This window comes from Halyomorpha halys, unplaced genomic scaffold (genome assembly GCF_000696795.3).
Source record: "Halyomorpha halys isolate HHAL.00 unplaced genomic scaffold, Hhal_1.1 Scaffold165.1, whole genome shotgun sequence".
Lineage (NCBI taxonomy): Eukaryota > Metazoa > Arthropoda > Insecta > Hemiptera > Pentatomidae > Halyomorpha > Halyomorpha halys.
Genome location: NW_027111427.1, coordinates 97,380 through 124,620, shown reverse-complemented (window position 1 = coordinate 124,620; position 27,241 = coordinate 97,380). Strand labels below are relative to the sequence as shown.

The 27,241-nt window shown below is 30.6% G+C and overlaps 3 protein-coding genes across 4 annotated transcripts in view; 1 reads left to right on the top strand and 2 right to left on the bottom strand.

The window, feature by feature from the left end:
• Positions 1-16,286, bottom strand: part of LOC106678881 (serine/threonine-protein kinase Tor) — a 59,925-nt gene extending 43,639 nt beyond the window's left edge. Inside the window, exons 1-9 of one of the 2 annotated variants that reach the window (XM_067049416.1) lie at positions 16,268-16,286; positions 6,749-6,878; positions 6,407-6,654; positions 6,098-6,294; positions 4,889-5,081; positions 3,372-3,664; positions 599-767; positions 306-510; positions 67-222 (exon numbers count right to left, since the gene is read on the bottom strand). In XM_067049416.1, the coding sequence (XP_066905517.1) occupies positions 67-222; positions 306-510; positions 599-767; positions 3,372-3,664; positions 4,889-5,081; positions 6,098-6,294; positions 6,407-6,654; positions 6,749-6,800 (1,513 nt within the window). In that variant the 5' untranslated portion in view covers positions 6,801-6,878; positions 16,268-16,286. Of the gene's footprint in view, positions 1-66; positions 223-305; positions 511-598; positions 768-3,371; positions 3,665-4,888; positions 5,082-6,097; positions 6,295-6,406; positions 6,655-6,748; positions 6,879-11,218; positions 11,737-16,267 lie in introns of those variants that run through there. The other variant, XM_014417700.3, reaches the window with a different exon arrangement.
• LOC106678880 (leucine-rich repeat-containing protein 51) lies at positions 15,308-19,805 on the top strand. Its single transcript, XM_014417699.2, has 3 exons — positions 15,308-15,619; positions 17,674-17,885; positions 19,445-19,805. Exons 1-3 carry the CDS (start codon positions 15,523-15,525, stop codon positions 19,721-19,723), a joined length of 588 nt encoding a protein of 195 aa, XP_014273185.1. The 5' UTR covers positions 15,308-15,522; the 3' UTR covers positions 19,724-19,805.
• A 616-nt stretch (positions 19,806-20,421) lies between these two features.
• Positions 20,422-27,241, bottom strand: part of LOC106678886 (cyclin-L1) — a 19,699-nt gene continuing 12,879 nt past the window's right edge. Inside the window, exons 3-9 of the mRNA XM_014417707.2 lie at positions 23,869-23,989; positions 22,683-22,747; positions 22,391-22,595; positions 22,123-22,286; positions 21,960-22,049; positions 21,691-21,789; positions 20,422-20,950 (exon numbers count right to left, since the gene is read on the bottom strand). Of these exons, the coding sequence (XP_014273193.1) occupies positions 20,806-20,950; positions 21,691-21,789; positions 21,960-22,049; positions 22,123-22,286; positions 22,391-22,595; positions 22,683-22,747; positions 23,869-23,989 (889 nt within the window). The 3' untranslated portion in view covers positions 20,422-20,805. The remainder of the gene's footprint in view (positions 20,951-21,690; positions 21,790-21,959; positions 22,050-22,122; positions 22,287-22,390; positions 22,596-22,682; positions 22,748-23,868; positions 23,990-27,241) is intronic.

Below are 27,241 nucleotides of genomic sequence, written 5' to 3'. Positions count from 1 at the left end.
TTTGACACTTAAAGAAAACTAGCACCATGTTAATCACAAAAAAAAAATTAGACAAGATTTTTTTACCATCAAAATTGAAGTTTCCAAGAGTCCTCAAAGCTAGGACAATAGTAGGCACATCATAAACAACTGGTTGGACGGTGGCAGCTGGTGAGACTCCTGGTTGGCCAGGGTGTCGCAAATCAGTATTCATCAGAACATTAGAAAGCATTCCCAACAAACCTGCCAAGAAACGTTATATATTTTATCAAACTATGCAATATATAAAAAGTTAAAAGATAACAATAATAGGAAAAGAAAAAAACCTTCGGAAACTTCTCTTTTTAACTGAGGTATCATCTTGACCAACTCCTTCAGACAAGTGGTTAACGATGGAGTCAGACTACAAGTGAACATAAAAGGTAAAAGATACCTAATATCTTCCTTTATCAGCGTATCAACAGCATGTGCTAAAAGTGTAATACAACCAAAAATAGCAGGTTCTAATCTCCGTTTACCTCCTGCTGTTTCCTAAGGCCAAAGAAGAAATTTGTGACAAAATCAAAATTCCAAAATGATAATAAATACAATACAACAGAACATATCAAGATTTATTTACCCTACTTGATAATGTGTGCCGAATAACCTCCATTATTTTCTGTAAATATGGTTTAATTTTGTTTTTTATACCTATCGAGATAAAACCAATGGTTAAGAAGGCAGAAGATCGATCGCGTTCTCTTGACCTCACAGTAGTCAACAGGTAAACCATTACAGCAGAAAAATGTCTGTTCATAGAAACAATAAAATTTAAAATGATTATTATAAAAAAATAACAATTTTTTTTTTATACCACTTCATTAAAAAACATATTGGATGTTATTATATCAATAAATATATATTATAAATATTAACAGTCAAGATAAAGAACATTTTTATTCGGAACAGATTAAGATTTAGATTAAACATATGATTCATTATGTTTCGCCAATTTTATTGTATATTATCTGACACATCCATCAAGACTAAACCAATAAGAAAAAGAGGAGCTGAGAAGAAGAAATGACAGTAGTCAAAAAATTAATATGCTGTGATCAATCCCTCACAAACCTATTCCAGAATATATAATGTACAATCAAATACATAACCCATTCTAAATTGGTGGAAGAGTCCAAAATCAATTTGAACTCTCGTTCTTTAGTTAATAAGGTTTGGGTTGAATGGGTGCCTGGACATTAGGCATTAGAGGTAACGAGAGAGTAGATGGCCTTGCTAGCTACCCTGTAGAGTTGATTCCCATATGTGGTGTCATTCCCAGCTATGAGAAGAAAGGCATAAAGGTAATAGCTGAGGGCAAGGCTGAGCTATACTAGAGGAACCCTAAAAGAAAATAACAGTCAAAAATGTTCCTTAAATGTTGTACAAGAAGAAGTGCATTATGAATTCCTGTTGATAGGACTAATTCCAGGACACTGTCAGCTAAACAAACATCTCTTTAATATGAGACTAACAGAGTTACCAATTTGCAGGTTTTGCAAAGAAGATGACAAGACTGTCTATATCATATGTAGATGTGATGCATTGGCTAGAATGTGGTTCCTCATCTTAGGCCGCGACCATATCATGGACTCCAAGCTTTGCCAAACAGGTGATCCATTTTCAACAAAACGTTGGCACAGTATAAATATTTATGGCATTATTTGAGTTTTTCTTTGCACTCGGACCATCACCGTTTTCTATTATTACACACGGTCAACCATCGATCTTCCAATCTTTAATTTTGTATCAAGTTTTCAATATATATATTTTATAAAATTAATAATTAATTAATAATTCATCATATAGATTTTATTAAAAAATCAGTTATTTTAAATAAGTTCTGTTCAATTTATTTTATCCTGTTTGCATTCTAAAGCAATAAGTGTAGAGCATCATGTATATATCCAGTTCCTAGACCTATGTTTTCTCCTTTAACGCCTTCTCTCTCTGTTGCTTCTCTCATCCTGCTTTTTCACATTTTTTGACATGTTCCTTGCATCTAGCTTTCGATCTAAAGTTGAAATATATCAATACAGCCAATATAATGATTAAATACAACTTTATCCATCGAAAAATTATTTAAAAATAAATAGCCAAAGCTCACTACATACAGAGTTCTGTTATTTGAGTTTATCAGCATTAGCAGACTAGAAAATAGTGAATAGTTACTGTATTTTATGGGTGAAAAATTTGTTGTTTGAGGGTCAAACAAATATTTAACTTATTCATCACATATATTTTGTTGAAAAGGTATTTATTTTTAATATTTTTTTTTCAGTACAGATAATTTTATTACTTAGTATTTTAAAGTAATCAACTTAGGATCGAGTATATATCCTAATCCTGGAACTACTAATTTTCTTTAAACCATTCCTACATAAAATATTATGTATTAAAGTACTAGTTACCTTTCAACACAAACTGTTACAAAATATTTAGTAACAGATTTATTACCACTTGGCCGAAAGTTCTCTGACAAAACACTGCCAGGCTACAAGAGCTTTTAATAACAGTCATCTTCACATAAACTGTGTTGAGCCAAATCTTTTGTTACATTCTTATAATCTCTCATTCATCACGATAATTTTGAGTGAATAGCACGTGTTTCTTCTGTTTTGTTCATAATCTATAATGACGAGGATGTGCAAAGGAAAATTAGTTCCTACACTATAAAAAAAAGTCATATTGCTCCTTAAGGTAAAAATAAAAATGCTCTTAGTAAGTCGTTCACATCCGTATTATGTTATGTTAATATTGATGAGTAAACGGTATGATTCATCAAAAAATTAGAAGACAAATAAGGATCTCTAAAGTTTTAACCTCAATACCAGTAATAAATCATTACCAAGCCTAGTAATAATCACTAATATTGTTAAAAGAATTCCTTTTATTAAATTTTCAGGTTGTTTAAGGTGAAGATATATTAAGTTAAGGATTTTTTTTCTTCTTCAATTGTCTTTGCATATGAACAATGTTTTGATTGACTAAGACATCTTCAGGCACATCAACTATTTTTTATGTTCCATATAATAAATAGTTTTTAAGTTCCTATGAGTTAACATAACCTAGTTTTATTGATAGTGACACAGATGATGCATCGGAAGATGGCTTGAAAATAAACTGAAACGTTGTTCACATACAAATAAATATGCTACAGAAAAAATAGCCCTACTTTACAAAATTATTTTTATTATTAAATATATATTTGTTATTAGTAACCTTGAAATATATAATCAATTGTACAAATCACCTGAAAAATTCTGTATTCACAGTATGTTATAGAACATATTCTGCAAGCTAAAGGAGCTTTGACATTAATAACAATTAAAATGATATAATAATTACGTACTTACACTTCTAGAAATTTTTCTTTATTGAAAACGGCCAATCTTGGTAATAGAGCTAAAAGTGAATTATGAATATGCGGACTTCTTGAAACCCTTTGTTTCAAAACCGAAGTGCAAATATGATCGTAGTGTTCAGAAATGAGACTTCTGCAAGCAGCACTTTCATAGAGAGGCTCTGTAGCAGACATTGGTTTGACCACCAGTTCCGCTGGTGATTTAGACCTCGATTTATTTGAAAATAATGGAAGCTTTTGAGGAAGATGGAAGAAACGAGATGAGGTATTAAGATAATCCTGAAACTAAAATAAAAATTATAAGATGTATTAAAAAATATATCCGTAGTAAATGTTATTAAATTCAGGTAATCATTATCAAAACATGTGATAAATGTAGTGACAGACCTGTAAAAATCCATAATGATATAAATGGACAGGATACTCCAGTAAGTTTTGAGCAATAGTTAATTACACTTACAATTTTTAAGATAAACCCTTGTCTCATGAAAAAAGAAAATAATAACATGTAAGTGAAATTAGAACATAATTTTAAAAAATAAATAAATACAATGTAATCTCCGTAATCTAAACTAATTGTTGCAAAGGGGTGTTCAAATCACTGAAAATTTCAGATTACAGATATTCAGAGAAAACTTCATACAATAAAAAAATTAAATTCAATACATACAGCATTATTGACAATTGTAAAAATATGTTTCAACATGATTAAAAACATAGAATGTATATAAAAAATTTGTTTTTTAAATAATACAATTATTTTTGTCTATTTTGACTTACAGAGAAACTTGCTAACTAATTATCTCTTAGAGATTGTAGGAGAGGTTAGAGTGCCACAGCATAATGTTCTGTCATGTCCATCAATATCAGTGACTGGAATGAGATAATGCATCTTCTTCATCTTTTACCTGTAATAGAATCCTCTACTTGACTTTCCTTTTTTTTCTTTATTCTGATACCTTTGTGGTGCTCGTTATGACTTTATCCATTTGTTTTAAACATGAATTCATCCTCCTCACGTCCTTCAGTCCAAAAAATCTGATCATTCTCAAAAGAACAACAGTTAATATTTTTGATAAAAGTGGTGATACCCTGCTGGCTCATGTCATAAAAGTTTCCTAAGGTTTCTTCTCTAAGGATATACTATTTTCCAAAAAATCTTCAGAGGTAGGTACAGTCTTCGGCTGAACTATGTCCTGTGCTATTTCTGGGAAAATACTTCTTTGAGATTGAAAGTTTTCGATATTGTAACAAAGTATTCTTTTTGTGCAACAATGTGCTGAGTAGAGGTTCTCAGTAATAAAGTTTGATTTTTTTCAATCACATTCTGATCCATTGGTCCCAGGAGAGTGGTACAGTTTGGTAGACAATTTTTATTTTGACAAAATGTATTAGTATCATTCCCTCTCTAAATATTTTCCATCGGGGATTACTAAGAATACACTGTATGAAAAAAATGAATAATTACAAATAGCTCTCATTTGAAAAGTTTAAAATCAATTTATGTACCAGATGCTGAGAAGGTGACTGAATAAGAGAGTTGATTTCATTAAAAGTATGCTCCCATTCAGAATTGCTACATCTTAGGAGTTCGTTCAGAACAAGCAATGAACCATGAATTCTATCGTCTCTATTCACACCCTTTTCTCGCAAGTAAACTTCTTCAAGTCCATTCATGGCATCCTCAAAACACTGTTTGTACCTTTTAAAAACAAGAATGGTATTAATATCATTACCAACAAAAATTTGAAATTAAAGAAAACAATGATACATGAATTAAAATTTCATTAGTAATTAAGAGTAATAAGAAATTAAATTTAAAAGAAATAGATAAAAAAAAAAATTAAAATTAAGTCATTCATACCGTTTAGGAATGAGATCATCTCTAATTTATTTTGGATAATACAAGTGTAACTGCACCTAGACTAAGAAAAAATGCAGGTCTGGTAAGAAAATAACCATCAGCAAGCACACATTTCAATATGAATCCTTCATATCTCAGCCAGATAATACTTGGAGTAATAAAACAAGACACACAGAATCCTTACAGCCCACAAAGGTTATAATTTAGAGCCAGCCACTGTCTTGAACGCTATGTTCTTGAAATGAAAACTAGGACAAAATCCAAGAACCGTTAACTTGGATACTTTGCTGAAATCAAAAAAGAAGATTCTCCATCAGGAAGCTCTATGGGTTGACTAGGAATAGAGATGGCCAGAGATAATGGAGAAAACCAGATACTTCAAAGATTCTAATAAGAAGCCAGATGTCATCCAGGTTTAGAAGCATGATAGAGACGGGCTAAGTTCTGATGGATGACAATGAGCTGCCAAAAAAATTATAAAAATAAATTTTCCATGGAGCACAAGTCCATGAAAACTGGTAGATACTTAACAAGTAAATATTTGATATAACCGCTAACAATAATGATAACGATTAATGAACCTTATTTCCGAAAATAAGCTGCAAAAAGTGAATGTTAATGTCAAATAAGCTACAATTCTCATTTAAAGAGACTAAATTAAATTTATTTTATACCAAAAGATGTAATACCTCTATCTTTTATATATATATTACGATTGCTTAAAAACTATGTATCCCACGAACTTCATACAAAATAAAGAAAAAATAACCGAGAAATCAACCAAGATCTTTTAAATTAAAAATGGTCAATTATTAAATTGATCCTAAAGGTTACAATTTAAACTGAACACTTACCACTGAGGTTTCTGCATTTGCTTTGTGGTTTCTCTCTGAGTTATTATAACTAATGCAGCCCTTAATGCCTCAACAGCATTTTCCCTTATCATCGGTTTTGCATCTCGTAGAGTATGTACGATAGACTCAAAAAAAGACTGGATCACTTGAAAAAAATATGTTGGTGCACAAACAGCAAGTTCTTTCAATATCAAAACCTAATCGAAGTAAGAATGTAAACTGACAATTAGTTAATCATTAATGAACTTGGTAAAATTAAATATTATTAATCATTATCACACATAAATAATCAAAAACAATATTACTTACTGCAGCATGCCTCTTGCCTTCTTGTCGTTCACATAACCATTCAATAGCCTTTTGTATTTCAAACTTTACGTATACCTCAGAGCGAGCTCCTGAAACAACAGCCAATTTGCCTATGGCTTTTGCTGTCAGTTCCATGATTCCAACATCGTTAGAAGGGAGAAGATTTCTAAGATAGTTGGAATACATGCTATTTCTACTGTTGCGGCTATTAAGCTTCTCGGAATCGGCATCAGTTCCAACAAGACATACTGAAAAAATAATTTTAAATGAAATTATTGATTTTGATCCAAAATCAATAAATTTTCCCTTTTACATAGCTTAAACAAAAACATGTTCACTTACTAATAGCGAGTATTCCACCTTTATTTTCATGAATTTCGGAACTCGAAATCATTTCATAAATATGTTTGTTAAATTCATCAACAAAGTTTGTAAGCTCTTCAGGTGTTAATTCTTTGAGGTCACTTTTAACCTGAAATATATTAAGAATAAAATAATATGATTTATGAGAGATATGTCCTTATCATGCTAAATGGTTAAAGTAAGGACATGACACACATATCTTTGTTATCAAGTTCATGGGCACCTTAGTACTTTCACAACACAAACAGTAATTAGCTTATGACACTAAAGATAAGATGATGTGAGGAAATAGTAACAATGAATTTAATTTAATTTGGTAAAATAATAAATTTTTTTTTTAAATCCTCGATTTAAACTCAGGGGACACTAAAATATGTTGAACAATTAAATCTCCAAAACTTTATTTTTGATTGACTACCCCATTCCTCCAATACCTTAGATAGCTAGGAAGTACAAAGCATTTATGGTCTGATTATCGAGAAACATAAGTTCTATGACAGGTAATTTAAAGAGAAAAATTAATCAATAAATCTTATTGATTAATATAGTTTTTCTTTGTAAGCAAGCTTGAGTACAAACAGTGAAGCCATATTTAAACGATAATTATGATTTGTGGGCTATTTTCTGGTGTAGGGCGGAATTACTCAATTTAAGCATGAAACCGTGTAAACATGATAGTACAGATAACTGCCCAGTATGTAACTCCGATGAAAAGGAGGAATGAAAGATACCTTTCACTTCTTGAGTACCTGTCCCAAATATAGTGACATAACAATAAAATATTTTGGGCAGTGGCCATGCTCTCCTTATTATTCACTTTATTAAAAGGCTCTAATTGGAGAGCTCTTAGTAACTATGTACGACAGGATACACTAGAAAGAGTTTAATTGGTTAATAACTAAGAAATTAATGTCATACCAAATTTTGTTACCTTTGCTTTTTAATCATAAATACTATATTGTTATTTTAAAATATTGACTACTTGAAATTATTGTTTTTAAGGTATATAATGTATTTTTTTTTTTTTTAAGTTATGTTATTTACGTTTTGAGTTAAAATACCACACAGACTACGACAGATGGATGTTTATCCATTGTCTAATTTTTTTTTAACTGTTGTATGGAACCATTATTTGGATAAACATATTTAAAAAGAAAAATAATAAATTTTGCTTCAGTCTTAAATTACAGAAACAAGTTCAAAATATTTCTTTTTTTAATTATTTTCATATTCAAGGGAATATTTAATGAAAAAGGAAAAAAATGGAAAAGGTTGATTTACTTTGCTTAAACAAGAAAAATAGCCATAATGTAAAAATAATAAGGGGAAGTATTGGCATCGTGAATAATAAAGAATTTGTGTATGTATATATAGTTGGCCATAAAAATTTAAAGAAGATGGTCAGGGTTGCGGTCAAAAAAAGAAAAAATAATTATAAACTATTTGTCCTTTTTTTGATCGGAAACCTGACCATCTTCTTATATTTAAATAAAGAATTTCCCATTCTGAAGCGACCAGTATTAATTTTACTCAAAGTATAGTAGTAAGTGAAAGTTGCATGATGGTGCACCATACCAACTTTTTTGATTAAGGCATATAAACAATGAACTTTGGTTATAAACAATTTGCTTAAATAACAGACAATTACAATTAATGAGAAAACTTTCCAAAAATCAAACCATGAAACTTCTGTTGAATAAATTATGATTAAACCTGAGATAGACCAACTGTAATCAAAATTATGATGGAAAGTTAACAATTAATTTTCAAAATTTTTGACTAAGTAAATTGAATAAATCTATGTCACTTTTAAAATTAGTTTGTGAATGGTAGCTGAACAATCATTTTCAAAGAGAATGGTAATTCATTGCCCAGGGAGGAGTGTTAGGGTATTATTATAGAGGTAACCAACATGTTCTAACCAGAGTGGGAGGGTCAAGTTTTCATTTCATGAGAGTCAAGGAATAAATGTCAACCCACCCAGGCCAGAACCAAACTGGTTCACTTGTAGTTACAAGGTGATGCCTCAAATATTTTAGCAACAATAGTCTCTGATATAAGTTGAACTTATTGAAGGAGTGGGGAGGGGGGGAGATTATCAATAGGGTACCACCCTATTTTAACTACGGTGGGCGGTCAAGTTATCATTTCGTGGGACCTCCACAGAACTAAAAGATGACCCCCTAGTCAAGATTCAAACCAGCATCACAGCAGTAACGAGCTAGTTAAAGTTGGTGCTTCAACTCACAAGTTGAACTATCCATGAATGAAACACTGTACCCAACTATTACTCTGTTGAAGAAAGATACCAAATCTAGTCTGTGCTAATGTGATTATCAGTCCTTATGTTACTGATATATTGGTGGAAGGCTAATCATTTAATAATTAACTATTATTTGAGCTATTGATAACAATACATGGATTTTTAGCTCCTATTATAAATATATATACAAGAATGCTTTATTATTCCAATTTATCCTTCTTCTTCATCCTTTAACTCCGTGTGCCGTCAAGTGTGGAGTCGCAGTCTCAGTCCATCTAGCCCACCGGGCCCTGTCGTTGGCTAGTCTTCTCATCTCTGGGATGGTGCATCCTCTTGCTGCCCCTAGCTTTCCAATGTACTCAGAGCACATGCACCTGGGTCTGCCACGAGGCCATCTTCCTTCCCGCCTAGCTTCCCAATACCACCTGGATTTGTGATATCATCCATTCTACAGACATGTTCATACCACTTCAGTTGCCGCTATCGCATGATGTCATGCACTAATTTCACACCCAGATCCTCCCAAGTCCTTTCATTACTGACAGTCTCTCCTGGTCTTATCAACTATTCTTTGGAAGAATCTCATTTCTGCTGACGTTATCCTTCCTATATGCTTGTCGAGGGCTGTACAGCCTTCTGATCCATACAGGAGGACTTGGAGGAACACAAATTTTACATCCATATTTTGGCATCTCTGCTTTCTTCTTACTTGCCTGTAACAGTTTTTGAAATCTGATGGTACACTCCATTGGCCTTCTTCAGTCGATTTAGAACCTCCTGGTCTATTTTACAATCTTTACTTATTATGGTCCCTAGATATGTATAAGTAATCCTACGTTCTAGGGATTCACCATTACACAAAATCCTAGGCTCTACATTTTCTCTTCCGACACAAATAAGTTTACTTTTGGTAGGGTTTATTTGCAAACCTCTTATCTCCAATTCCTCATTCCATTCATCCAAGGATGTCAATCGCCCAGAGGCTCTTCAGAGTCAGTTTTCAGACCAATATATCCAACAATTAATAAATTAAATGTCTTATGTAGAAGTTTTAATCAATTATTTAATCTTCAGCTTATCAGACGGAATATTTTTTACAATGCGCATTGGCCTTAATATACTTTACCTTCAGTAAAAAATAATTTATGTCTATGAACAGTTAATCACTTGACTCTTAAAAAACAGATTAGTCAATTACTGAAATTAATCAATCAGTGATTATTGTATGAAGTGTCAACGTCTGACAAATAAATAATTGTGAAAATAATGCAACTAATTCATGGTTCTTGAATGATATTAGTTGGTTTGTGTCCAAATAAAACTAACAACCTCTAATATTCTAAAATATAATCTGATTTCAAAGTAGTGGCAAACATTTTGGTTAAACCTTCATTTTAAGTAAGATAATAGCAGCACTATTAATAAACAAACAATAATTCATCTTCCATACACTAAAAACGAAAATATACATATTTCTTAAGTGAATAAATAATAATCCATCCATGCAAAGGGGCAGGAAATAAAATAACTTTCTTAAGTGAATAAAGAATAATCCATCCATGAAAAGGGCAGGAAATAAGATAACTTTGCTAAGTGAATAAAGAATAATCCATCCATGACAAGGGCAGGAAATAAGATAACTTCAAATAAATCAGAAAAATTATATTGAAGAAGATGGTTAAAGGTCTATAAACCTTAAAATATTGAATTAAAAAATTTTTACGTTTTTTGGAGGTTTGTTTCCTAATGAAAATTTCACTGAATCCTCTTTACAACTACTTTCGGATATTGGTGACACAATCAAGGGTGGGTATGTTTACTTGATACCTTTCTTATCTATCAATACTTTCATTTACTCCAGTAGAAATATTGTTTATAATAAAAATAAATACAACGAAACTAACATAAACTTAGATCAAGTTTATTCCACTCTGATTTGATACTAAGCTAAATAAACTAAATTAAAGCCATTAATTGACTTAAAATTTATACAAGTTAATACTAAAAATAATTATATAGTAGCTTAATTTATACTGATTTGCAGTTTATCAATATTAATCAAGAAACAATATCTTAATCTTTAAAAAAATAGATCAAAAGTCCAAAAGTGTTAGATTGCTTAGTAAAATTAGAAGTTCTAAAATAACAAATTATTTCATTTTTAAAGTAAATGCAATTAAACTTACATATAAAAATAAATCACTAGCAGCTTTGAAACGGACTTCGGCATTCCGTGATTTGAGGCCAGCAACGAATTGTAATACTTTAGAAGAAGTCATTTTCTTTTTTTTTTAAAGTTCAACTTTATTTCTAATAATTAAATTGCTAAAAAAATATACGATGATTAGTTCGAATATAATGGGCAAATCTTCCCAGCTACATGTTGTAAAACTATGTAATAAATAACAGGCAATTTAATAAAAAAAACGACAATTCGCGGCTGAAAAATTTAGGATTTGCCGAGAAGCTACCGAAGCACCAAGTCCATGTTTACTCCGGGAGGTTTTTCATGGGATTGGGTTACAATAACAAAACGGTATCGGACCGATAACAGGTAATAAAACAAGTCTATCTGTAGAATGTAAACACTCGCTAAATTTTACTTCATATTTGCTATATTTTATTTATTTCCTCAAAAATGTAATCCATTAAAACCGATTATAACAATTATTTACTATATTCAAACTTTGCGGTGTTATTATCTATAACCAACGCACATACTTCGAAGGAATTATCTGATAAAACTATCCTCCATTCATATTTTCACTTATGTCAGCTTCTACTAATCAACGACCAACAACTTTTATCTCAATAATTTCAATGTTTCTGAAAAAAAGAAAAACGTCAGAGATTCATTACCGACTTTGTATCTTTGATCGTGAGGAAGAGATTTATTTAAACTTGATTTTGAACTACTAATTTAAAATTCCCTTCAAATATGAAATTCCATAACTTTTAAGTTACCTATTGCTACCAAACTAATTAACTAATTTGAGTTAATTTCTTGTCCCATAATATTCTAAAATAAAATGAAAACACTACTATTATATCTTCAATTATTGCCCTAAATTTATTTAATTACATAATATTTTAATAGTCCTAGCCATATTCCAGACAAATCACTTTAAATATCATTGAAGATGCCCATCATACATTTCAATATCATTATTCTTTGTAATATTATAATACATTATGTATTTTAATACTGTTATGTCAGTTGCTATACTATTTTCTCCATAGACGTATCTTATCATAGATCACCGTCTCTGAGTTTTTCTTTTACCATTTAAAATTTGTTTACATTGGTTGCATAGTTATAGATATTAACTAAATTATAATAAGGAAGCGGAAAATCATATTCTGAAGTGTTGAAACTTAGTAATTAGTTTCACTTATTGTTAGGAATGAAAAAAATCTACTATGGGCCACTCTCCAATTTTGGTACTATTTCAAGAATAGAATTTTTCAAGAATGTTCAACCATCTAAATGTACATTGTTTCGTTTTAGGAAGCAGAAAACATATGACTTCCCTTCTTAAACCTCTTCAGTTGGCTCAAGGATATGAAAAATGTGTATTTTTACTAGTGGCCACTCCCTACAGAATCAATACAGATAGAACTTACGTTTTGTATATTACATAGTTCCTTAGCATTTCAGTATCTTTTTACATATATATACAACTATATAACTAACTCAAATTCATATCTGCAACTTTAGTGAACGTAGGTATGCATGTCTTTTCATGAATGGTTACCCAAATATATAGCTAAGAAACTGCTCTCATCTTTTTTTTTTTTTTTTTTTTTTTTTTTTTTTTTTTTTTTTTTTTATGACCCCCTTCCTAGTCATTTCTGGCACGGTGGAGGTGGTCATCTATAGGTAACCAACTTATTCTAACTAACCATGGTTAGGGGCCAAGCTTTCATTACGTGGGAACGTCACAGCAATGAAAAAGTCAACACACCAGGCCGAATTCGAATCGGCGCCGCCAAAGTTTCCAGATGACAATGACCTGCCCCTCAACCACCTGAGCCACAGACAGTCCAAACTGCTCACATCCAAAAACGGTAGCTAAATCTCCTTTTCAATGATTTCATACTTTTTTCTGCATTTGTTGAGACATCTCGAGGCGCTGGAGGATGTCCTTCCTGTACCAATACTCCTCCCAATCCACTTTTAGATGCATCCAAAAATACAGTGACAGATAATCAACAATCATAGTCTTAAGAAGACAGAAACATGAGCTAAATATTTTATTGAACTTTCTTAGATAATTAATCTCACCCAAGAATCTCTTGGTACAGGCATGCAGGCACAAAGGTGGCGCAACTTACCACCATAGAAAGGGTTGATTGCCGGAACAGCGTTCCCACTCTGCTTTTTCCAAAAATCCAATAAATTAATGGGTGACCCGTGTTTTTTCGTAGTTATAACTCAACAATGGCTGAATAGGTTTCAACGATTTTAAATAGCTGTCAAATAAATACACTCTGACTTTAAGGCTAAAATCTATGAGCACTTCGGAAACAACCTTGTAAAAGGGTGGGGGCATTCTGGATCTTCTGATGTTATTCAATTCTCAGATGTTAAGCGTTCCCATCCTAGAAAATTAACGACTGTCTGGAAATGAATAGTTAAACCGCACTATATTGCCTCCGATATGGAGAGCATAAATGGACAGTTAATTCAAAAGGACAGCAGATTTGGGTAACAGTTAATTTCCAATTACTGTAATTTGGAATAGCATAATTACAATAACTCGTAATTATAATTGCAATTACTTGGTGAACTACTGTGATTGTAATAGTGGTTCCACAATCACAATTACGAATTAAGCCAAAGTAATTGCAATTAGCAATTAAATTCTTATTTTCCCCTAGAATTCCAAGTAATTACTATACAGTTACAAGTAATTGTAATTTTAATACCAAAACGGAAAATTTTTTTTACGATGGCTCAAAATTTCAAATATTTCATTTCAAAATATGAAAATAATATCCAGTTTAATAAGATCGTTCACTGGCATATAGATTTACTACTGGTAGTGGGGTACACCAGTACCTAGTGGGGTACCTGTACACCAGTACACCAATAGATTTGGTGGGGGGAATAAGTCCGGCAAGTGGGCCTGTGGGTCTTTTTTGCTAACCATGACGGCTACCTAGGTTGCCGCGGCATACTAACCAAAAGTTGGGAATGTCAAGATTCATTCTTCGGGACCGCCGAAAAATGAATGTTAAACTGCTCCAGATGGGAATCGAACCAACGTTCCGAACCGAGTCCACTGGGGACCTGCGCCCCAACCCGCACGGCCGTCACGTCCCTATGTAGATTTACTAATATATTACGGTTTATTTATACGTTTTCGAAGATGCTGAAAATAAATATATAATGGATTTTATGATCTCCCGCTTGCATATCCATTGATTTTAACTTTTAGGATTTCTGCTAATAAGAAATCTGTTCAAATAAACTGAATATGTGAGTTAAATGTATGTATGTATGTGTCACAATGTATTTGTGATACCAATTACTAAGATTCAAAAATTAATTGCAATTGGGAAAGACAATTAATTATCCAATAAATACATTTTCCAGTGTGGGAACGCTTACGATCTTCTGATAATTTAATAACATCGGGCGATCCAGAATGCCCCCACCTCTTAAGGTATTTATTTGACAGCTATTTAGAATCATTGAAACCCATTTAGCTATTGTTGAGTTATAACTCGGGAAAAAACACCTATTAATATATAGGATTTTTGGGAAAATCCTATATATCCTCCTATATTTCCCTATCCCAATATCCCCCTTGGAAAAATCCTATATATGAGTCCCCACTACACTACTGCGTAAAATTTTTACTGTTTGTTAAATATTATTTGAAAGCATGCATATGTACATGCATGTTATGTTAGTTAAAAGAGAATGTCGTTTCGATTTTTCCTTCTGACTATTGACTTTTATGTCGTATTAGAATAACTGAATTTCTTAATCCTTAAGACAACCGCCTCTTGCACTAGTTGGAGCTCATGAGAGTGCAGAATCTATTACTAAATTAAATAGTAGTCTCATATCGAACAGTTGTTCAATGTAATTATGCTTAACTATTTTTTTTTTTAAATCAGTGACTAAATCTGTTAATCAAAATATAATTATTTATATAAATCGATACTTGAATAAGGAATTTTTTAAAATGATAATCTCAAACAGGATTACTTACATATTGCTTTCATATAATTTTATTATATTTCAAATTTGCAGATGCATTTTTTATTTATTAGCTAGATCATGAACACAAATATGTTAGGTTATTAAACAAGAAAATAATGAATGTTAGCCTCTTCAATATCCCCTTTTAAATTTTGGTTACGGTGATTTAATTCTTACTTTTACATTGTTTTATCACATAAGACTATTTCAGGAGGGAATAGGAGGGATAAAAACTATTTCATACAATAATAATTTTTCAATATCAGATATTTCACGATGATAGAACAAACAGATTTGGTCGTAAATGATAATGTTGACGTGTCACTTACATCGCCTGCAGACTATTCCTTTAGGAAGATCAAGTCACTCTATAGTAAGTCAGCTATATTTTTCCTTATGATACCTCCATTCGTAGCTGTAAACCACTCCTAACTACCTTCAGTAAAAGATCATGTAATCCTGTCCAGAAATATTACTAAGAGAGCAAAATGGAGCAAATGTTATTAGTTTTAAATGGAGGTTATTCAAAGTGTGTACGTCATCTCTCTAACTTTTTAAAAGAATAAGACAGTTGTAGGCCTAGCAGCCAGAACATTGGATGTTCTTTATGTCTAGAGATTGGTTTCCTACCGAAGTCTATGTCTACTAAAACCGGCGGGAAAAGACAAAACAAACGTTATCCCATCGAAAACAAAATTAATATAATTTTTTTTAGATTCAAAGTTGTTCTCGCCAGACTTTCGATAGGAGTAAAAGGATTACATTACAGTCGTAAAAGGAAATCGAAAATATTTATTTGATATTCAAAAGAAACAGAATGTCTTCATTGTGACATACGCCACAAGCAATGACTAAGCACGCGTTAGAGGGGGTTACTATTCCATTTTTTCTTAGTCGATAGTTTTTGCACTATTTCTTGTTCCAGCAACATAAACTAGGTTTCATGCTACTATCGCCATGTTAGATTATCTTCTGTTAATACTGTGACATTTAATAGTTACATATTAACTTTCTTACTTACGTATTACACCTATCGAGCTCAATTACTGTTGTTCCAGGATATAACCTATCCTGTCACAATTATATTATTACTGCTCAGACACAGCTGTTTGACTTCAGTTCCTACGCTAGCTCAAAAGAACTAAACAAACACCCAACTGATCCCTTCCAGTGGAGGTTGGTCCTAAACTCTTATACATAAGATATTAGGGACATAGGGATTTAGCAGTCCAGTTCAACATCCGACTCTTCTTCAGAATCAGCAGCTAATGCCATGTCTATAATTCTCCTGGTACAAGAAGAAACCTTCTTTGGTGCACCACTCATAACTATGATCTCTGAAGACATTATTAGGATTAGTTAAAGAAATAAATTAAAAATAATGCCATAATATACAAAAAAAGGAATACCGATCTCCGAGGGCGTACCATAATTAAGGGAACACGGGTCTTACAGACCGGGGAAAAGATGCTCAAAAACAGGAATAACGGTCTAGCAGACCGGGAAGAAACTTACCTTAGAAGGAAGACAGGTCCAAGAGCCCCAGTAGACTTCGGAAAAGGGGGAATAGGTGGGATAGAGGCGTGAGAACACAAGGGCTAACGAAACCACTACTAGGGTCAGGAGTTAACTGGGACGACAGTCCCATAGGTCATCACAGGTCCTCATCATAGGTGATGAGCGTAGAAAGAAGTATGCTTCTTGTTCTAGAGCCTAATTTTGATACTATGCCCGTCCCGCAGACCGTTGTTCCGTGCAGAGGGCTAAAGGAAGTATAATTTACAATATTGCTGTATATATACTATGATAATATTACAATAGTGCTTTAATTTATCATAGCTGTTGACTTACGCTCCCTCAATCAAACAGACATATGTACCCGATCCTTTTCAATATAGGCGAGGCCTAAATTCATAATACAACTGATTTCTGGTTAAAACCAACAGCATCGATCTACTGTTTTCTCATTCTACATAAATTATTACATATTTTTATATCATCTGCCATATCAGAGTGACAGTTGTAAACTAGTACTCATAGAAACTACTCATTCCTTTAGTAATAATACACATTAATGGATCAGTACGTTTTATTGCTATTTTTGGAAAAGTCATACTGATATTATTCCACTCTGCCATTTCTAGATACCTCTTCTTTCTTCACCTTTTCACGGCGTTCCCGAGGACAAATATTTCTTTGTTCTCACTGTGCTTTCGCCAGGACACGACCGCAAGCGAATACATACATAATGGAGTTCCATCCTACAATCTTTCTATCAATTCACTTCCAGCCCAGCTTACCTTGCATTATCTAGGCCTTACAATGTCAGACTATATCACTTCTTAAAGTGGTACCTGGACTAACTATACACAATATTAACAGTTTATTTTATTGAATAAATTAATCAGATTATTTTTTCTTCACTAGTGGCTGATAGAGCACGCCCACGAAGTATGAGAATAGGAAAGGAAGTAATTCGAGGTCCAAATGACAAAATAGTATCTAATTCTCTCTGGTTGAACCACAATAACTTGGAATCTTTTAATGGGTTAGTAGCATTTTGCAATAAAATATTTGAAGCTCCGAGTAAAATCAAGTGGCTGGACTTGTCTTTCAACGGAATCGAAGAAATATCAGAAGTAATTTTTATTATAAAACAATTTTAATTTTAATATATAGCAATCATTATTACCCATTCTGCACATATTATGATTAGTATATGTTGTATAATACATATTTTTTGCACAAAATTGTTTAGTACGATATAAGTTTTTAAAAATAAACATGACACTAATTTTATAGGAGAACCATATAAACATTTTAAATATAGATTTATACGAATATTAAGGTCAAATTTTCTGTATATTAGATATTTATGTCTCTTAGAACTTAATGTATTAGGTAAATGTATTGTACCAGCACTCTACTGCAGCATTGGCCAAGATGTATTAATTAATGCTTCTAATTGACAAAGTTATATTTTCATTGTAAATTATAGAAAATTTAAAGGAAAGTCGAAAAAGGATGCAGAAATAACAACAAAAATAAATTTAAAAAAACATAAACATTTGCAATAACTAGTGAAAAAGATCTTAATAATTAGAATAAAAAAACATAAACATTTACAGCGAGTTATAGACGAATAGTAAAATTTTTGTTTTAAACTGTTATTTATTAAATCGACAAGATGTTGCTTTTTTTTCGTAGGGCCAAAGAATGATTTTTTGAGTAGGCACGTCTTAAGCTCATAATTGTTTTACAACGTAGAGCTGTAGCAATACTAGGTTTTACTTCTTTAAATGTTTCTTACCGAGCCTCTTTTTTAATTAACTGCAGTACCTTTGTTTATGTAAATAAAGGTAACTTTATCTTTCATTGAACAATATTAGCTTCATTTTTGGCGTGACACTTGATCAGAAATGCGCAATGGAATTGATATTGGGAAATATATACATTACGTGGGTACTGATAAAGGTTTATCATAAATAGATTTTTTTGCCGAGCATTACAATTATCATTGTAAAAAATTAAATTAATTCCTTTACTTTTTTTCTATGAATCTGAGCATAGAACTACCTATCTCATTTACTGTACGCTCCACTTCGCCTTCCTGCCATACATAACAAGTTCCGTCTGTTGAATAAACTCAAAACTAGTAAAGTTCAGAACAAGTTTAGGTCCAAATATGTCACTATTCAAGAAAACGATTCGAACTAACCACTTAAAAATAATGAAACAACTAACTTGGTGCCGTTGTCCAAGAACTGAATACAATATCTCACTTTCCCCTAGATGTTTAAGAGAATAAACTTTACTTTGGAATCACAGATTCTTTTTTACAGTAAAAGCAAATAATTGAACAGCGATTTTAAGCAATTTGAGCTTTTTTCTTAATTTGAAAGAAGATAGTTGACATATAAAGTAGAAGTAGATTATAGGATAGTCCAGGTGGCGGTCAAGGTCAATAAAGGTATCAAAACAATAAGAGAACTAACTTATGTGGAGTGTTAATTAAAGAACATGATTGTAATAAATGAATCATTATGTAAAATATGTCATGTTTTATGAATGGAGTCCAAGAATAATGTAACTCTAGCTCTAGAAACAGTATTGATTTAAAGACCCTTTTGGGGTTTATAACCCTTGTCTTATTTATTTCATAAATATATTTATTATATAATTCATTTATTTTTTTTAGGAAATTTTAAAGTTCAAAGAACTTCAAATACTGTATTTACATGGCAACTGTATTGACAACATGTTGGATATTTTAAAACTAAAAACATTGAAAAATTTAAAGACATTGACACTACATGGCTGCCCTATTGAAACAGTTCCCTTTTATCGACAGAAAATGGTTTATTTATTGCCACAAGTGAAAAATCTAGATTTTGTTACTATTACTCCAAGGGAAGCAGTCGCACCCGCTCCTCCAGGTGCTAGAGAGCTGTTAAAGGTATATGAAGAAGGAAAATAGAATTTTAAAAAGTAATATCACTATTTTAAAGAATTATAGAAAACAAAACAAATTATATTCTACAAATAAATGTTAATATTAATTGACGTTTCAACAAATTTTTTGGTTACATATTTGTCAGTTGACGCAATATTGGCCAAATAAGGATTTATGTTCAGTCCACCAATATAACCTAGCTTAGCTCAGTTAAGAATGGCTATTGCAAAACCACCATTACTGTATCTGACTGAAATAGTCCCAGGTTTTTTCACTGAAATTGTCTCTAGTAAAATGAGGGTTTTTCCACATACATTTGGTGTCGACTTATATCCAATTCAGTCAAATTAAAAATTTAGAATACTAAGCCACTAAGATAAGTTTTGGCACTGACAAAATATGTTCTAATTTCAAAACTTCATTGTAATATTTAATGCTTTTAGTACTATGTAGTACCAAATTTAAGCATACTTGCTTCTTTTTGACATTTGTATAGTAAATTTTAGAACATACTTCCTATAAGTAATAATTTATATTCCCCCACATAACTCTATAAAATATTAGATCCATCTATATTTTTTGAGCATATATGGTACACATCAATGCTGATCTGATTGTGTGGTAATATGAAGTATTCCAAGGCACTTTAAAGGCATTTACAACTTCATCTACTTGAAAATATTAGCCAGGGTTTCTTAAGAATAAAAATGATTAAAAAAAAGTAAAATAAAAAATGCAAAATAAATTTATTAATGTCTCACGACAATTCAAATTTTGATAATATATATAAAAAAAAAGAAAGAAAAAACATACATATATATATATTTTTCCTTTTTACAAACACATGTACAATGTTTATATGAAAAATTAATTTTTTGTAATAATACAAGATGTGTAATTTACATATTTACAAAATCAACAGTTAGTCCACTGCATTATTTTCGTTATAAATAAATATATTTGTACAATATACACTTTACAGGTAAGAAACTAATGAATTTCATTAATAATAAACGTCTTTTATTAAAACCGTGATATGAACGTATAGGTCACCACTCATTATAGTTGTAAAAATAAATATTATTATACAAAATTCACTATTGTTTTTAATGTCTACTGCGTATTCTTACTTCTTCATAGCTATCTCTGTGCTTTGATCTTGATTTTTTATCCGAACTCGAATAGTATTTATCATAACTTCCTGAGCGTGCACCTGGACTTCGAGATCTTGAGCGGTACCGAGCCTTCTCCCTGAAAAAAAAAAAATATTTATTATAACTGAACATAATTCAAACTAGACTTATACTTTACTGTTTAGAGTAAATCATATATTTAGATTTAAGTTTACTGATTATCCTCTAAAATTCAAACTAGGTAATTTCTAATTCATAATCCTTACTAATACACAATGAAATTTATCGGAAATTTGACAAAATTCAAAAATTATCATTGTTAAAAATTAATAATAACTATCAAAAACATTTTGAAAGAATAAATATAACTTTTAATTTTCCACTTTTAGTTAATGGTTTACTCAGTTAATTTTTTTTTTTACTTACATTGATATTTTTATGTTAAAAAAAAAAAATGAAAATTGTCATGTTAGCTCCAGGGATTTGAGAGGATTAGGACTTTTCCCTGAATATACAATTGTAAACATTGGTGGAATGTGCCAATGTAAATAAAACGATTAGATGTTTTTTTATACCAATATCTTCTGATAAATCATTGCACCCTAAACAACAATATAACCACTTGTCATGTGGGACTTGGACCCCTTCTGAGCTCTGGCTGGCCTCTAGCTAGTCTGGTGGCTTAAATGACCAATTTTTAAAAAATCTTCTTTTAAACTACCTTTATTTGGTTTATTATATGTGTTATAATAACACATAAATATGTGTTAACACATATAATATGTGTTACAATAACACATAAAATAAATTGGACAAGTAATAATACATGTCTTAGTAGAGTAAGAATGTTGAGCTCACCTTGAGTGTTTACTGGAATGTCTTGGAGGTGATGGGCTAGGCGTATAACTCCTCCGACGATGCTTTTTGCTTCTTCTTTCACCTGACCTTGACCTTGCCCTAAAATGACAATATTTTACATAATAAAAATTAATAATAATGCAATTTTTAGATAACTAATAAAAAAGTGAACAAATTCTATTAAATAAGTCTGAAGCGGAAAAACTTATAATATAAATAAAATACAGAAATAACTATTATAATCAATTATATACATAGATAAAAATTACCTGTGTCCTTTCGCTCGTTTATGTTTCGGACTTCTACTACTTGACCTGGATGGGCTTTTACTCCTATTTTTTTCACTATGGTTATTCCTACTATAAAAATAAATAAATTAAAAGATGTTCTGATAATGGTAAATCAAGGTAAAGAAAAAAATGTAAGACTCACTTGTTGGGAGAACTGTTACTATTAGGAGTATTGTTACCAGAAACAACACTACCATTACCACCAGCAACAGTTGTTCCTCCACTAACAACTTTATTCTTCAGACGGGATTCTTGGTAAATTTTCTTCAATTCTTCTACTTTTTTCTCTAATTCTTCAGGATTCACCTGAATAATAAATGACAACTTTAAGGATATAACTTTTTAATTCATAATATTATATAAAAGTGATATATAATGTATAACTACTTACATTAAAATAAAAAAATTACCTTTTCTCTTTTGTATAGTAGTAAAATTCTGCGACAAACGTCTAGAATTTGTTCTTCGGTAACCTTAAAAAGTGCAAACCAAGGAGGTTGTTTAGGAAGGGCGATATTCATATATCTAGCACTTAAATATATACAAGCACACGCAACAGTTTCTGGATTGTATCTCATGAACACATCACTTCTTAGGGCATCGTTCATGTAATTCCTAAAAATAAAAATAAATAAATTTTGTGTTAAATTTAGCAAAAATATAAAAGGCAACAAATAGTATCAATAAATAGAAATACTATACCATGATAGTTGCATAAAGTCTCTATTGTCTTGAAAGTTTAATAGCTGCAGGTACATAACAATTATCTGTAAAAAAAAAAATAATAATTATTAATTTTTGATAAAAGGTAATATGGCCAGTAAGAAATTTAAATAAAAGTATACATATATTATCAATGATTAATGTGGAAGCACTTATCGTACCGTCTATACAATTATATAGAGCAATGCTTCTAAATCTTTTATTAATTAACTATTAAGTTTGTTATATGAGTATAAAAATATCGATTATTGTTTATCACAAAAAAACAAACATATTTAATATTTTTGGCATAGTTTAATAATCCATACATACAATAGTCTAAAAAGATCAAAGAAAAAATTCCCCCTGACACCAATAAATCAAGTGATAATTGAAAAAAATATGCAACAGATCAGGATTCAAAATATTAATATATAATTGGGATAAGGTCTCAACAAGGATTCTTCAGCAGGTACATCATTAAGATAATTCTTCTGACACCAATCAATCAAAAGATTATTGACAAATACAACTAACAGATTAGAATTTAAAAAATATAATATATACTAGGGATTAGATCAGAAATGAGATCAAATCCAAGAGAATAAACAAGAAGGAAATAAAATTTTTAAAAACCAGTCTGGCATAGAATATTTTTATTTTCCTTGCAATATTCATAAAACTAATAATTTAAAACTTTTAACCTCTAAAAAATCTTAAGAACAAAAAAAAAAAAGATAAGATGACAAATGCAGACCGAAAATACCACATCTCACTTCAACATATTATAGGCAAAAGTGTGAAACCCCATAACAATCAAATCCCTACTTTTCAAAATGAGAAGACAATTTTTTAAAACTTTAAATGATACCTATCCTGAGATTTTATAAACAAAGAACATTATTAGGAAATGAGCAGCAAAAATTAATTATTAATTGAGACACTCAGTCATAAAACATGGTACCTGACATTTATTCCAACTAAAGTGTTTGGCATCACTAGATCCTTTAGGACAGATTTCAATGATTTTTGACAGAATTTGAGAACTTTAAAAGAATAATTTTGGTCTTTAATTATGGCGAATGACTCTTGGTTGAAGGCAAAATATTTTAACTTAGTGAAAGTTTTCATTTACTAAGTTTTATGACTGAGTATATTATTCTGATAAAAAAACTTAAATACTTGCCTTATGAGGATGCTTAACATGAACACAAAAACCTAGTTCTTTTAAAACTCTTCTTTCAGCTTTGATAACCTGAGTCTTGAGAGCGATGTAATGCTGATCCAAAACCAAGGGTACTATAGGTCTAAATAAAAATATAATTTTCATTAAATAAAGCATTCAAAAATATAATCAAATAAATAACAAAGACATGAGAAGAGGAGTTAGTAAGATATATTTCACGGGCGAAGAGGATGTATGCTATTTCTTTTTCAACTCGAAGTGGACTCGTTAAACATCTAATATTCAACTCATTAATCTTTCAGGTTACGATATTTACCTGCAAAATACTTACTTCGAACTTTAAAGTGGCGAGAATACTTGAAATCTGAAAAAATTCGATTAAAATAAAAATATAGATACACTATTTATCCCTGCAGACATAAATACCTTACCACATTCTGCACATTTAATGTCCTTTATATCTCACTTTATTCTATAACGTGAAATTCAGTAATAACACTTAAGAGTTTATGGAACAATACACATTTTTTTAAAAAATTATTCCTTGTAATCTTCTTTAGAAATTTTATAATGTTGCACACTTATTTTCAATTTATGCAATATTTTTCAGTAGTCCAGGTAGCTTCAGTCTAATATCCAGATGGAATACTGCAGAAACAAAGTTTACGCACACAAAACGAAATAATAAATAAATAAATGAAATAAGCAGCAATATAGTACAGTATACTACTACTTTAATGGAATATTAAATACGAAAAATGGAACTGCAATGATAAAAAAAAATTAACTAAGAACATTAATGGGCTATAAATTTAATAGCAACTGCATAATTGAAAGAATAAACAATTACAAACAAAACCCGAATAAAATAACAAAAATTCCTTATAATTCATACATACCCCTGCTGATCCTGAAAAATCATTAACAACAAAATCATAAATATATAATCGTTTACAGGTTATGAGCAAAATGTCAGCATTAGCTTTTTTTTTTGTTTTCTTCAGCATGGAATGTGTTTCTGTTCTTTTGAAATAAATCTAATTTAATAAAACACATTTTTCATCTTCAGATTGAACACATTATTGGAGAATGTCGCAAATAAGGATAACTGTACCATGATGCGACCCTCTAAGCTCGTATAGTAAGGGAAGGTGACACTTGGGTAATGATGGACGGTCGCCAACCAATACGGCTGCTGGCCGGTCACTCTCCCATGGTCACACTCTCATATCATCTGCGAATGGAACCGCAAAAGCATATTTGAGCAAAAGTTCAACACATTATAAAAAATAAATACCCTCTACAGGATTTTCCACAATCATTTGAAAAATATCATGCAAATAAAAAGATATTTCCATTTTTTCAAGTTAAAATTAAAAAAAAAAATTATTATGGTAGAGAAGTCACCAAAAAATCTAAAAGAAAAAGAAAAGAAAGAAAACGATAACTAGCTAACTTGTACTTGGCCAATCATTTATAATTAAATAAAACAAAGAAACAAAAATTGATATGAACATTACTTGTCGAATATCCTGTAGAGGAATATAAAATCAAATGATCCAATGATTTTCATAATTAGTTAATTCTATTAACTAACTAATAACAATGTAACTAGGTAATTAAATAATGGCACACAATTTTAATAAACAATTTATTGAAACAAATTAAATATGTAATTTAGTTACATAATTTTGAAGAAAAAAGAAAATAAATAAACAAGAAGAAAGTGCCACTTTCCTCTAGGAAAGAAAATAATGACAAGAAATAGCATACCTTCCTCTGTTGAATAATGAAGAATCGAAAATATGAGCTGAAATATAATATATTACTAATTCCTTACAGAACAATGGCTTGGTGTTTTGTCTAATAGGATTTAAAACTTAAAAAACTAACTCAGAATATCACAATAATGTAAAGAACATGATCATGAAGCAAAATAAGTGAACCACATCAGTAGACAATGATATGTGTAATGTGATGTGGAAATGAGAACTTTTATGTAATAAAAATGTTTATTTAATATTTATTATCACATGTATAATTTATAATAATAAATATTATTCTCTAAATAATAGTAATTAATAACAAATATGTCATAATGCAAAAATAAAAAAAACCTTTAGTTACTTATAATCAACATTGATTTTTGTGGGACATAAATAAAAAAGCAACTTATTTGTAATAATAATGTATTCATTTAAATTTGCTAACGATTCACAAAAATATTTAACAAATTACAGTAATGCTAGCTTATGGTATATTAAATTTACATGAATATTAGTAGAGGCCAATGGAATTTAATAAAAGGCTAATACAATCCTTGAACAGCTATATCAGAAATCAACATCAATCAGCTCAGAAAGCTAATAACCTTTTTTTCTGTTAACCGGTTAAGACCATAACAGTTGAACAAAAATTCTTTTCTTCTTTGTATCTTTATTTCAGTATTGCAGGTAGTATTTATATAGCTCTACCTTCATGTCCATTTAAAAGTTATATAAGGAGAAAATTTATGCTCATAAATAAAATGGGGCAGTACAACAGGACTAAAAATACTTATAGAAGTATTGTGAGCACTGTACAACTACTGCTCCGTGTCCATTCTGCAAGTTATATCAACAGAACATTTATGTTTAAGTATTGTGGGAACTGCGTAATCCCTACCTCATGTTAAATTTAATTTATATCAATAGATAATGTATATTAAAGCTTTAATAATTTCAACAATGGCAAAAAATTGGGAGGAATAGATAAAAATAAATAAAAATTAAAGACTAAAAAAAATAATATTAATTCTAGAGAATAATTAAAACCATCCTTAGGATGGGACTTCCAACTAGTTACGATATAGAAGACCAACCAGATCTGATGTTTTCAACTATTGACCGAATCCTTTCATATAGAAGAGAAAAGCCAGGCAATCAAGGACAATGTTGACGTCACAAAATAGGATACCTTAATCATGTATTGTTATCTAGATCCTTTCATGGGTTGAGATAAAATTGAAAGAATGATTTTAGCCACAAATAAGTTTAAATGGAGAAAACTTAAGTTTAATGTTTCATTTTTAATTAAACAATAAAATTTCACTATTTGATGGTTATGAATAATTTATCTTAGAACCTTACGACTACAGATTACCGCTTTAATCATTAAAAAAAAAAAAAAAATTGTTTCGTATAAATTGTTCTTTTTCCATAAAAATTAACTGGTTAGCTTATTTAGTGAAAGAAAAATTAGTGAAAAATAAAACGATATCACCTTCCAATAGTACCTCTATCTTATTTCTTAAATATGGTCATGCGAGTAAACTTCCATTAAAACTGAACTAAAATCATTCTTAGCACGGACTACTCAATTTTTTAGTATTATT